Below are 13,364 nucleotides of genomic sequence, written 5' to 3' on the forward strand. Positions count from 1 at the left end.
AATGTTAATTGTTAAATGTAAAAATAGAAATGTTATATATTTCCATGTATACTGAACCTCACCTCTCTTTTAGATTTCCAGAGACGAAGCTGTTAACAAGATAAGATTGGATACAGAGGAACAACTAAAAGGTAAACTTTGCTTTATTAACCTCAGAGAATCAGTTATTTCCTTGTTCCTTAGTTTCATCTTTGGTAAATAATGATGCATCCCAAGGTTACTGTTAAATTAACTTCTGTGAGGGACACCTGGGTGGTTCAGTCAGTTAGGCATCTGCCTTCAGCTCAGGTCATGATCCAGGGCCCTGAGAGAGACCCCACATCAGGCTCCCTGCTCAGTGGGAAGTCTCCTCCCTCTGTCTGCTGCTCTCCCTGCTTATGTGCGCTCTCGCTCTCTCTCTCTCTGAAAAATAAATAAAATCTTAAAAAAAAATTTCTATGAGGGGACCTGTGTGGTTCAGTCAGTTAAGTATCTGACTTTTAATTTCAGTTTAAGTTATGATCTCAGAATCATGAGGTCAAGCCCCACGTGGGACTCGGCACAACATCTGGTTGAGATTCTCTCTCTACCTCTCCTTCTACCGCCCCACCCCCTGCTCATATGCATGTGTATTTGCTCTTTCTCTCTCTCTTAAATAAATAAATAAAATCTTGAACTTCTGTGAATGTGGTCATCACTGTACCTGATAGAGTGAGCACCAGTAAAACGTTGAATGTGAAATATTCCCAATCTTTTCTGAATCAGGTTCTTACACTCTATGATGGGAAACTTTGTATCATGTCATTTAAAAATCTGAAAAATACTCTTTAAAATTCTTGAGTTCTTAATCTGTGAAATTGTAATACTGATAATATCTGGTTTATGGTATTATGGTAATAATTATGATAATATCTGGTTTGCTTTAAATAGGTAAGTCATCTGCATTTGTACCTGCCACATAACCAAATATTCAAAAAATGTTAACTGATGCTGTTGTGGAATTGTAAAATTAGATTTTAGAGAATTTTGCTCTCTAGAAATTACTAAGCAAAGGATTTTATTATGTAAATATCAGTCACAAACTAAATGTGTACCAAGCATGACATTTAAAGTGTAATACTTAAAAATTATTCCTAACTAACAAAGATACATTTCTTAATATATATATATCTCTCTGTCCATTTTTTATGTCCTGGTGAAAGTTATATTTAATAAACCAAATGCTTGAGAGAACAGTGCTTAAGGCTTGGTATTAATCAGTTGATAAAGTAGCTTAACATTTAAAAACATAAGCCTAGACAGGCAGACAGACCAGTATTCAGGTCACAGTTCTACCTGTCACTGCCTGTATGATCTCAGGCAATTTACTTTGTTAAGCCTTCTTTTTCTTCTTTAGAATGGTAGTAATAATAAAATATACCTCGTAAGTTGTTTCAAAGATTAAAGGCATTAAGAAAGAACATGTATAGCACATGGGTCCTGAAAGAAATTAATAAATGTTAACTAAAAAGGCAACAGTAGGGACTTGTAACATACAAAGCAAATTATTTCTCTATTTGCAGACTAAGAGAAAGGTTCCTAAGGCAAAACATTGAAGGTGATTACTCTTAATCTTAAAAGTGTCACTCAGACCTTTTAATAATATGGCTGGATTTGTTAGTAACATAATACAATAGAGAGCTAATAACAAAGCTCTGTTGTTCTGGTAGAAAACAAATTAAGTTCTCAATAACAATATGTTTGAGGTATAATACTTGTGTCTTTCCTACTTGAGAATATTTGATTTGTCTGCCTTGTTTGCTTGAGGACTAAATAGTTCAGCATCAACTCCCTTGGTTTACTACCATAATTAACTGATTTGATACTATGAATTGAAGAGAAATCGTGTCTTCTAAAAAGAGAAAACCTTTGTTTTGGTTTGTCTTTCTTTCTGTAGAAAAATTTCCAGAGGCTGATACATTCGAAATAATAGAATCCTTCAATGTTGTTGCAAAGGAGGTTTTTAGAAGTATTATTTTGAATGAATACAAAAGGTAAATATATCCTTTTTTGATGGAATTGAAGTACGTGCCTCTGTAAGTTGTCTTGAAAGTGGCAACTTGCTCAAAGCAAGGAAATGATTTTTTTTAAGTGAACATTAAAGAATTAGGGTATTTCATAAATGGGTGTTGAAGAATGTGTGGATGTGTCTGACTGTTTCTCTGTGGGACTTGTGTGTAAAGCAGTGGTTCAGAACCCTGAATGCACATCAGAATTGCCTTGCAGAACTTCTTTAACAGTAGAAGTGAATGGGTCACAATCTAAGATTGTGATTCAGTGGGATTTAGGGTGGGGATCAGATATCTGTATTATTTTTTAAAGTTCTTAAATTTCTCAGGTGATATGTTACACAACTGGAGTTGACCACTCCTTGGTAGGAATAAGAAATAATAGGTGATATTTCTGATTCTGAACACTGCTTTACATACTTTTTTCCCTTATTACTATAGGTGCGATGGTCGAGATTTGACTTCACTTCGGAATATAAATTGTGAGGTAGATATGTTTAAAACTCTTCATGGATCAGCATTATTTCAGAGGGGACAAACACAGGTAATATATATAAAATGCTGTAATTATTTGCTGATTCCAGGTTGCTTAATTACATCTAATAGAAGTACATTATGTAGACAGTATAGATTTTTATCATATGGAAAATGTTAATACCTGATTTTTTAAAAATATTTTTAACAGCATTTTTGAGGTATAATTGCCATCCAAGAAAATGCACATATTTAAAGTGTATGTTTAATAGGTTTTCACGTGTATACAACTGGGAAACTGTCACCAAAGTCAATGAACATATAATCACCCCCAAAAGGTTCTTCCTGCCTCTCTATAATCCCTTCTTCCCTGCTCCCCTCCCCTTCCTTAGGCAACTGTTGATCTGCTTTTGTCACTATAAATTGCTTTGCATTTTCTAGAATTACCTGGTATCTTTATCATATATGATATTTTTCTTTTAATCTTGATGCACAAAATTGAGTAACTCATACACTCTTTAGTTTTTAGCATATTGTTTATTTTTGGTCTTTTCAGGGCCCTCATTTTTTTTCTTTATTTAGCCTATACCTCAGTCCTATTTTTTCCCTTATATTAGTACCTGTGCTCTTGTATTTAACATATATGTGTATCCATTGTTTTTTGTATGGTATTTGCTTTATACCTCCTCCTTTTTCTCATTATTAATCACTACTTTAAGTTTGCCAGTCAAATTGGTACCAACTGGTATTCCTTGCTTTCGTTTTTATTTCCCTGTGCAGCTGAGGATCTCTCTATATCATAATAAGTCAATGTCATCACTGTATAAATCATACCCTGGGGGCTGTACACCTTTCAGGGCTCTCTTATCACATAAAACTTGAGCAATATGATGGCCCTGGTTCAGGTTTGCTCTTTTGTGAATTATCTGGTTGTTACCCTTTTTTCTTCCTATTTTTAAGTGATTTTTTTAATGTGTTTTAAACATTAATCCTTTTCAGGAACCAGAATTTGAATATATTATCTTCCTCTTTATCATAAGCCTTTTACCTTGGCTTGTGGTAACCTACTCTTTGTCTAGAGTGAACCTGAAATCTTTAGTTTTGATGTTGTTAATGCTTCCCTTTTTTATTTTGTGATTTGTGTTTTTAAAGTCTTATTTAAGGGCGCCTGGGTGGCTCAGTGGGTTAGGCCGCGGCCTTCGGCTCAGGTCGTGATCTCAGGGTCCTGGGATCGAGTCCCACATCGGGCTCTCTGCTCAGCGGGGAGCCTGCTTCCCTTCCTCTCTCTCTGCCTGCCTCTCTGCCTACTTGTGATCTCTCTTTGTCAAATAAATAAATAAAATCTTTAAAAAAAAAAAAATAGTCTTACTTAAGAAATCTTTCCTTACCCCCAAAGTCACAAAATTAGGCACCTAGTTTTTTTAATTAATTTTCTAGTAGTAGCTATCAAATTAAATCATTAATCTGTTTTGGCATTTTGGCATTTAGACTCTTAGATATGGTATGAGATGGGAACCTCCAGAGTAAGCCATGTTTACAACACATTTACTAATAATTCATTTTTTCTGTTGACTTGTAATATCAATTTATTTATATTCAAAGTTTATAAATACATTTTGGGCTATATTCTTTTCCATCATTCTGTGAATTTCCTAGGCCAGTGTCACACTGTTTTAGCAACTGTACTTTGCAGGTATATATTAATAGGCAAGAAGTATATCTTCCCTTTTTATTCTTCCCTGCCTCTCAAAATTGTCTTAGCTGTTCTGGTACATTTGTTCCTTCATTTGAATTTTAGAATCAAGTTATTAAAAAAAAAAATCTTTCTTTTTATTGGTATTGCATTGAACTTATAAACTGGGAGAGAAATTATATTTTTACAATTTAAATCACAGTCTTTTCAATAAATAGTCTCACTCTTAATTCAGGTTTTCTTTTATGCCTTTAATAATTTTTTTTAAGATTTTATTTATTTATTTGACAGGCAGACATCACAAGTAGGCAGAGGCAGGCAGAGAGAGAGGAGGAAGCAGGCTCCCCACGTAGCAGAGAGAGTGCGATGTGGGGCTTGATCCCAGAACCCTGGGATCATGACCTGAGCTGAAGGCAGAGGCTTTAACCCACTGAGCCACCCAGTCGCCCCTTATTAAATTTTTTAAAATAACTCCATTAAGATAGCCTGCATACTTCTGTTAGCTCTTCTGACAGTCTCAGCCTTTTAAGAGTGTTTAGTCCATTAATGATCAACTTAATTCCTGATGTGATTAAATTTAGCCTATCATTTCATTATTTTTGTTTGCCCCCTGTTTTTAATTTTTCTATTTTGCCTTCTTTTTGAATTAACTGGACATTTTTTTAAATTCCATTTTAATATGTCTCTGTTTTCTAGCTGTAACTTTGCGTTATTTTTTTAGTGGTTATAATAGAGAATATAGTGTATAGCCTTAACTTCTTAGTACTGCATCACACATTGTGCTGTAATTGTCTTTCTTATAAGTTACATCTACATATTATAAACTCTACAAGGCAGTATTATAACTTGTAGTTTAAATAATCATTCATTTTTAGAAGTTAGGAGGGAGAAGATTGTCTTTTTTATTGACCTGTGTATTTATAATTCCTGATGCTTTGTATTTCTTCCCGAAGATCCAAATTTCCATCTAGTATTGTTTCCTTCAATCTGATAAGACTTTCTTTACTGTTGTCCTGTGGACCTTCTGACAACAAATTCTCACATTTCATTTATCTGAAGATATCTTTATTTTGCCTTTATGTACAAAGAATGTATTTTGCAAGATTTAGATTCCGGGCTGATGCTTTTTTCTTTTAGCACTTAAAAGAATGTTCTACCTTTTTTTATTTTTTATTTTTTTCCTAATAAAAAGTCAGGATGCATTCAAATTCTTGTTCCCTGTATACTATTTATTGTCTCCATCTGGGTGCTTTCCAGATTTTCTTTCTGTTTTGGTTTTCAACAATATAACTGTGAAAAGGTAGTTTTCTTTGTATTTATCATACTAAATTTCCTGAGCTTGAATCTGTAAATTTGTGTCTTTCATCAAACTTTAGGGATTTCAGCTATAATTTCTTCAAATATCTTTTCTACCTTATTCTCTTATCTCTCCTCATGGGATTGTAAGTATATATATTAGTCCTTTTGAAATTGTCCCACAGGTCACTGAGGGTATGTTTTTCCCTACCCCACCCCACACCCCTTCTTTGTTCTTTAGATTTGGCAATTTCTGTTATCCTTCTCCATATTCATTGACTTCTATCAAGATACATAAGATAATGTATCTTTCAATTTTAGAATTTCCATTTGTTTTTCTTTATATCTTTGAGTATAATTATAAGAGCTATTAAAAATCCTTTTCTGTTAATCCAACATCTGAATTAGCTCAGGGCAAACTACTCATCTTTCCTCTTGAGAATGGGTACCATTTCCTATTTTTCTGTTGGTTGTATCCTGGATGTTTTGATTAATACATTGATGAGTTTGGATTACATTATGTTCCTCCAAAGAAGATTGGACTTTTTTTTTTATGTAGGCAGTTTTATAGGCTGGACCTTTACTTGTTTATTTTTTAAAATTTTATTTAAATTCAGTTAATTAATATTTAGTGTATTATGAGTTTCCGAGGTAGAATTCAGTGATATATCATTTGCACAGAACACCCATTGCTCATTACATCACATGCCCTCCTTAATGCCCATCACCTAGTTACCCCTTCACCTGCTCATTCCCCACTTCCGGCAACCCTCAGTTGGCTTCCTATATTTGAGAGTCTCTTATGGTTTGTCTCCCTCTCTGATCCCATCTTATTTTTCCCTCCTGGCTAGACCTTTATTGAGGCTTCCTTTATAGCCAGGTTTTACAAATATACCATCCTCTTCCTGTCCTCCCTCAGTACTTAGTATAGTTCTTTACATAGTAGTCTACGATGTTAGACCTTTGGGTTATTGAGATTTCCACATAGCTCTCATATTTATAGAATGAATAAATGTTTACTCTAGCATGGCAAGTTTTGTATAGAATTTATTTATCCCATTTCTCTAATAGCTAATTGGGTTCTTGAAATGTTTTTAGTTTTCCTCTTCATTGTTAGTAAATTAAAACCTGACAGGTTTTTTCTATTTTAGGTGCTTTGTACTGTTACATTTGATTCATTAGAATCTAGTTTGAAGTCAGATCGAATTATAACAGCCATAAAGTAAGTTATGTTTTTTGGTAAGTTTTAAAGTGTGTTGGTATGTCCTAAAACATATATTTGATATGTTTTAAAGTAAGTTACAATGTTCCAGTATATAATTGAAGCTCAAGTAGTATATTATTATTATTACTTTTTTAAACCTATTACCTCTACTTTATTTTTCTGTTTATAGGGTATTTTTAACATGGGTACATTCAGTTTAGTCTCTGTCTCTAGAACGTCAGGACAGATATGGGTAGGTTTTTTTGTTATAAAGAAGAGAGCAAATACATAAGAAAGAGTCTCAGTTGCTTAAAAGAATCTGGAGGCTGTTAGTATAAGTTAAAAAAAAAAAAAGAAAGCCTTATTTAATCCCAAGCCACATTGAAATTTATGTTCAGAAATACTTGGCTCTCCTCCTCTGTTCCTAGAGAGTCAGCAGTAAAATCTTGTTCATCAATTTCAGATGATGAGAATCCTATGTTACAGTCCTCACCAGCGCTACTATACCAGGCACAGTTCTTTGCTCAGTGCCTACTTTTGCTTCCCTTTCCCTTGGTAAGGGTCTCAGAAGACCATAAGACTCTGCCTCCCTCTTCCTACTGCTCAACTGATGAGGATAACCCTCAGTATCTTGAGGATGGCATCAGTAATTGTTTTTCACATAGCTGACAGAATTGACAATACAGCTGTATGTATAGGCGAGATTGTTACTGTAATCATAATCCTTTTGGGGGAGCTCTTAAACTTTTTATTTTAAATTCCCATCTGAGCCCAAACTTGGTTGCCCTGCCTTCTTCACATTGACTCCTTTCTTTTCTAAAAGGCAACACAGCTTCATAAGAAAGAGCACTGGACTTGGCCAGGGTACCTCTTTACATTCTAGTCTTAGGTCTGTAACCTGTGTAAATGAGAGGGCACATATCAGTCAGCCATGTTGGCCTTTGGTTTCTTCATCTTGTAAAATGGAGGTGCTGCACTAATGATCCGTATCCTCCTCTTTAGCCCCTCAAATCTGTTATTCCTTTAGTCTTCTGTAGGTTTTTAGATTTCTCTTCCTCAGACTGTGGTTTATGGTTATGCATATTTAGCCCTAACCCAGGACTTTTCAAGCCTTTGCACAGAGAGGTACCTTTTGTAATACACCCACTCGATGGGGACACTGTGCTAAGACCCTGAATATGTCAGTCTTTTCCTCAGTTGTAGATAAATCTGGTTTCCTGCTTCCAGGAATTGTATTTCTTCTCATCCTTATTTTCCTCATTGTTCTAGAAATAGTCATAACATTTCTCATTTCAAACCCTGGAAAAATCTTTGCCTGTCTGATCTCCTCCTCTCCCCTATATCATTTCAGTTACTGATGTTCATTTCACATACTGATTGGAGAAAGATCATAATTCTGAGATTTAATGTATTTATAAAATTTAAGATTCTCTCAGCAGTTACTAATGCTTAAAAGTAAATGTCTACTGTCTTAGTATACAAATAGAATATTTAAGTGTTTCTATTTGAAGCAAAATTGTTTTCCTAAATCTTTGTAAAATTCATTCATAAAACCCCAGAAAAAAATACTGTCTCTGACATTCATTCTTCCGATTCTGGTTTTCAATTTCAGACCAACTCTCTTTAATACATAATTATTTTTTAAATCCCCTTAAATCTTTTTAGTTGCTTATTGAAGTTATTTTTTTGTATTTATATGATGTTTTTAACTTATGCTTTTTTTTGTATTTATATGATGTTTTTAATATTATGCTTTTTGTTTATAGTGGAATAAAAGATAAAAATTTCATGCTGCACTATGAGGTAAGGTGAATTTTATCCCTAATATTTTATGAAAAATTTTCAGGATATAGCAAAGTTGAAAGAAATTTAGAGTGAATACCCATATGCTCACTGCTTAGGTTCTACTATTAACATTTTACTATGCTGATTTTATATATCTGTTAAGATGGATTTGGGCATGTTCTTTTATTGCATGCAGAAGGGAAGTTAGAGAAATAAGTCATAGTTTTCAGTCAGTAACTTCATGTTCTGAGTCATACATAAAAGTTAAATTATAGTAGACAATTTTATTTTAATCAAGAAAACATTGTACCCATTCATTAGTATCAAACAAAAGTGGGGCTTTTCAATGCCTCAGATGACAAATCACCTCCTCCCTTTAGTTCATTTAAATGTTCATATTTTTACTCAGTTGATTAGTAGTAAAAGAACTCTGAGGTATTTAATAGTAAATTACTTTATGTGAAACTATTAAGAGTTCGTAATTGACTTGATATACAACTAAGTCCTAAGGTACATTAGACATATTTAGCACTTTTAGTATTTGGAGCATATTTGCTGGAAAGCTAGTGTAAAAGCAGTAAGTCACTTAACTTTTGAGTGACTGTTGCTGGCTGCCCAGAATCCCAACATCTCAATTTTTTTGAGCATACTATGATTAATAGAGAATATACAGAAACCTGGAGATTTTCACAGATTTGCGTCCCTTATAAATATCCTGTTCTTAATATACTCAGATGCTGCAGAGGCCAGAAAGGAATTATAATTGAGTAAAGCATATCCTTTGCCATGAGCTGCACAGCACATGGATGGCAGTCTTTAAAATGGGCAGCTGTGGGGGTACCTGGGTAGCCCAATCAGTTAAGTGTCTGCCTTCAGCTTGGGCCATGATCCTTGGGTTCTGGGAACAAGCCCCACATTGGGCTCCTTGCTCAGTGGGGAGCCTGCTTCTCCCTCTTCCTCTGCCTGCTGCTCCTCTCACTTGTGCTTGTTCTCTTCTCTCTGTGTCATATAAATAAATGAAGTATTTAAAAAAAATAAAAATAAATAATAAAAAGGGTAGCTGTGAAAAATGCACCTCTAGATGATGACTGGCAACAGAAGTGAAGAGAGGGGCAGTAAAAGGATATGGGCTGTTACTGCTACCTCATTTCATTTTTTAAAAACTTTTTATTGTAAAATAAAACACAGATACTGAAAATGATATAAAACAAAGGACGGCATAATGAGTTTTTATACGGCAGAGAATCTTATAACCACCACTGAAATCAGAGAATAGAAATGTTCCCAGTCACCCCTGAAGCCCCTCTATGCTTTTCATCCTAGTCTCAACACTCTTCTTTCCCTGAAAATAACTACTCTTCCTAAATTTTATAGTAATTACTTCTTGCATTTCTGGTATACATCTGTATACTGTAATCTTGTCCATTTTTTTTTTAATTTGGTATTTCTGTAAGTCTCTGTTAATCTATAGTTTCTTCTCCAACATGTTCTTTTCTTTTTAGTCTGTCTGTTGAAGTCCCAGAGCCATTTACCTGTAGAGGTCCCTGCAGTCTGGGTATTGCTGATTACACACTCATGGGGCAACCCAGCAAGTTTCTCTGTCTTTCTATCTCCTAAAAACTGACTGCAGTCCTGAAAATTGACTGCTAGATCCAGATGCTTGAAGATTCATGTATTCCTTTTTAAAAATATTTGTTAAACTGGAATTCCAAGCTTTTATGGGGTATTTCCCAGTATTTTAAGTGATTGCAACTAAGTCATATTCCTTTGAGACACTATATTGGTCAAATAAAATAGTTTGCAACCTCTGACTAAAAGAAAACCCTTACTGGAAAAGATCTGTTTCATTAATGAGCATTTCTTTTTAAATTTATATATATTTTTCTTATTGTAAAAATATAATACTTCATCAGTGTTAATAATTTAAACATAATAGAAACTTATGTTGTGAATCCCCATAACTATCCATTTCCCACTCTGGTTCAAATACACATTAGAAATAGCTATGTTTAGTAATATGATGTAAATTTCAGATACACATTTTCTGTGTATATAAATGAACTTTAAAAAAAATGGAATTCTACTATTTTGTAACTTCTTTTATTATATTGATACTATATCTTGGGTCTTTCCATGTCAGCTGTTTATGTATCTGTTTTGTTTGTTTTTAAGTTTCCTCCTTATGCCACTAATGAAATTGGCAAAGTAACTGGGGTGAATAGAAGAGAACTTGGGCATGGTGAGTACAAATCTATAAACTTACTTGGTATTCTTATGGGGACTTAGTACATTTATGCTTATTATTTTCTATTCTAATTCAGGTGCTCTTGCTGAGAAAGCTTTGTATCCTGTTATCCCCAAGGATTTTCCTTTCACAATAAGAGTAACATCTGAAGTCCTAGAGTCAAATGGTAGGATATTAAAATAAATTTTTCCTCTAGTCAAAGAGACCAGAATTCCGTTATAGTCTTTTCATGACTTATGTTACATTGTGCTTATTACCACAGTGCCCAAGTCTATGACAAAAGAAAAATGTGTTTAGTTAATCATAGACTGTCTAAATTGCTATTCTTAGCTAATGAGATGTTTTGGAAGCAATATAAAAACAAATATTTCTCTTTATGTATCTTTTATAGCAGATCCAGTAGGGGTTATTTGTTTTTACAAACAAACCATAGAGCAAGGCCAGCTTCCAGAGAGAAAAGGACAAAAGAGACTGATCCATTAAGCAAGGAGGAGATACCTATCAAATATCATAAATATAAGCAGGCAGCACGGAGAGAGCAGCTGGACTGAGAGATCAAATTTAGCATGCCTGGGTGGCTCAGTCGGTTAAGCATCTTCCTTCAGCTCAGGTCATGATCCCAGGGTCCTGGGATCAAGTGCCGCTTCAGGTTCCTTGCTCAGTGGGGAGCCTGCTTCTCTCTCTACCTGCCATTCCCTCTGCTTATGCACTCTCTCTCTCTCTCTCAAATAAAATCTTTTAAAAATATATTTTAAAAGATCAAATTTAAATTAAGATTAAGTACCCACGTCAAGGCAAAGTACAGCAATTAAAGACAGAAAGGTCACAGTGATGGTCACAGATACTTAAAAACAACAACAAAAAAACCCCTCTGAATTTAAGCTAGAGACTTTCTGTTCTTTACAGGGTGTAACTAGGCTGTAACTTAGGGTCCAGTGAGAGAACCAGAGCCTATATCTTTAACTGCCTTCTGATTAAGCAACAGAAGAGGCATGGTGGTTTTTCTGGGAGGTTTCTTAGAATCTGTAGCACTGCTGTCCTATAAAACTTTCTATGATGATGGAAATTATTTCTATACTATACAGTGGAGGAACTGAATTTATTTCAATTAATTTAAATTTAGTAGCTACATGTACCTAATGGCTATCATATTGGACTGTGTAGCCCTGTAGTTTGTGGTTTAACAGAGCTTGCCTTAATTTCTTTTAAAAAGAAAGAAGGAAAGAATATTGAATATTTATAAGGAAATAACCAATAGTAACAGTTTTCTACATTTTAAAAAATCAGTATATTATAAACAAGTATTTTTTTGTTTCAATAGGATCATCTTCAATGGCATCTGCATGTGGTGGAAGTTTAGCATTAATGGACGCAGGTAAAAGAATTATGTGTCAAAGCTACTAATGCTTTATCTCTATTTAATTAGTATAAAATATAAGATCTCTTTAAAATTACATTTTGATAAGACCTGGAGAAGTCAGATTACAGATTATTAAACCAGGCCAGAGCAAGATAGTTACAAAGTGCAGCTTCAGCTATACAGATAATTATTAGAATTCTTATTTCTGGTAAAAGGGAGAACACTGAAATTATTTACTTGCCTTGGTGATCCAGTGAGCCTTCTTACCTTCCAAAAGGTAAAGAGCTCTGTAGTTGATTCCATTTACCAATAAAGTTTGGACCAGGAAGCAGAAGTATTTAGGACCCGTAAAGGAAAATAACCATGTAATCTTCCATTCAATTTGCAAACCATGAGAAGAACAGTACCACTCACAGAAGGATACACAGAATTTTAGGAAGAAAGACTATAAGAGATTCAGTATAATCTCTCAGTTTGAAACACTAAAAGGGGAAAAGGTCAACATGTTAAGGCTCTGAAAACAATTTCTGTATCTCACCAATGTTGCTGTTCAAGAAGGAAGGAAACCTAAAGATACTCAAGAGGCTACATGGAGCTTCCCCTAAGTTCACACATTTATAGTACAGAAAGATAGAAAGGATACTATAACCAAGGGTGAGATAGAAGAATTGTGTGAATATACAATAACACTATCTAGAAAGACGAAAACTTAAGCCAAAGTAAAAAAAAAAAAAAAAAGAACCCTAAAAGTACTTTTCTAGTTGTGTTCAGTGCCAGAAAAGCATAAGGTGATATTTAAGGTTGCTGGTAAAATACTTTTTGTTTTCACCTTCATGCATTCATTCAGCCAGTCTTTACTAGATGCTACCCCTGTGCCAAGCACTGAGCTAAGTAAGCCTTTGGGACACAGTGATGAACAAAACAAAGCCCCTGTCCTGATGCAGCTTGCATTCAGTCACATTTTCGTACAGGGAAACAATATATTCTCAAAAAGGTGAACTGAAAGATAAAGTAAAAGGAGATTATAAGATCTTTAAATGCTTTAAATGAATTCAGATCTTTTGGTCTTGACAAAAACCCAACCTAAGTAAAGATGAGAACTTCAGGATGAGATACACCTGACCAATGTTGGCAGTATTTGAAAAATCAGAAACTAATATACGAAGGACACAAAAAGTTCTTAATTTTGAAAAAAAAAAAAGTAAGGTATTTTCTATAAAGCATAACCTAGTGAACTTGACAGTCACCCTTAGCAAAACTCTTAAAGAGATTATTTAAGA

General features: G+C 34.2%; 1 protein-coding gene across 3 annotated transcripts in view; it reads left to right on the plus strand.

The window, feature by feature from the left end:
• Positions 1-13,364, plus strand: part of PNPT1 (polyribonucleotide nucleotidyltransferase 1) — a 45,973-nt gene that overhangs the window by 18,237 nt on the left and 14,372 nt on the right. For all 3 annotated transcript variants that reach the window (XM_047745286.1, XM_047745288.1, XM_047745289.1), the window contains 8 exons: positions 74-131; positions 1,916-2,012; positions 2,469-2,571; positions 6,642-6,712; positions 8,461-8,497; positions 10,652-10,718; positions 10,801-10,890; positions 12,046-12,099. In XM_047745286.1, coding sequence (XP_047601242.1) covers positions 74-131; positions 1,916-2,012; positions 2,469-2,571; positions 6,642-6,712; positions 8,461-8,497; positions 10,652-10,718; positions 10,801-10,890; positions 12,046-12,099 — 577 coding nt within the window. The remainder of the gene's footprint in view (positions 1-73; positions 132-1,915; positions 2,013-2,468; positions 2,572-6,641; positions 6,713-8,460; positions 8,498-10,651; positions 10,719-10,800; positions 10,891-12,045; positions 12,100-13,364) is intronic.

This window comes from Lutra lutra, chromosome 9, assembly GCF_902655055.1.
Source record: "Lutra lutra chromosome 9, mLutLut1.2, whole genome shotgun sequence".
NCBI lineage: Eukaryota > Metazoa > Chordata > Mammalia > Carnivora > Mustelidae > Lutra > Lutra lutra.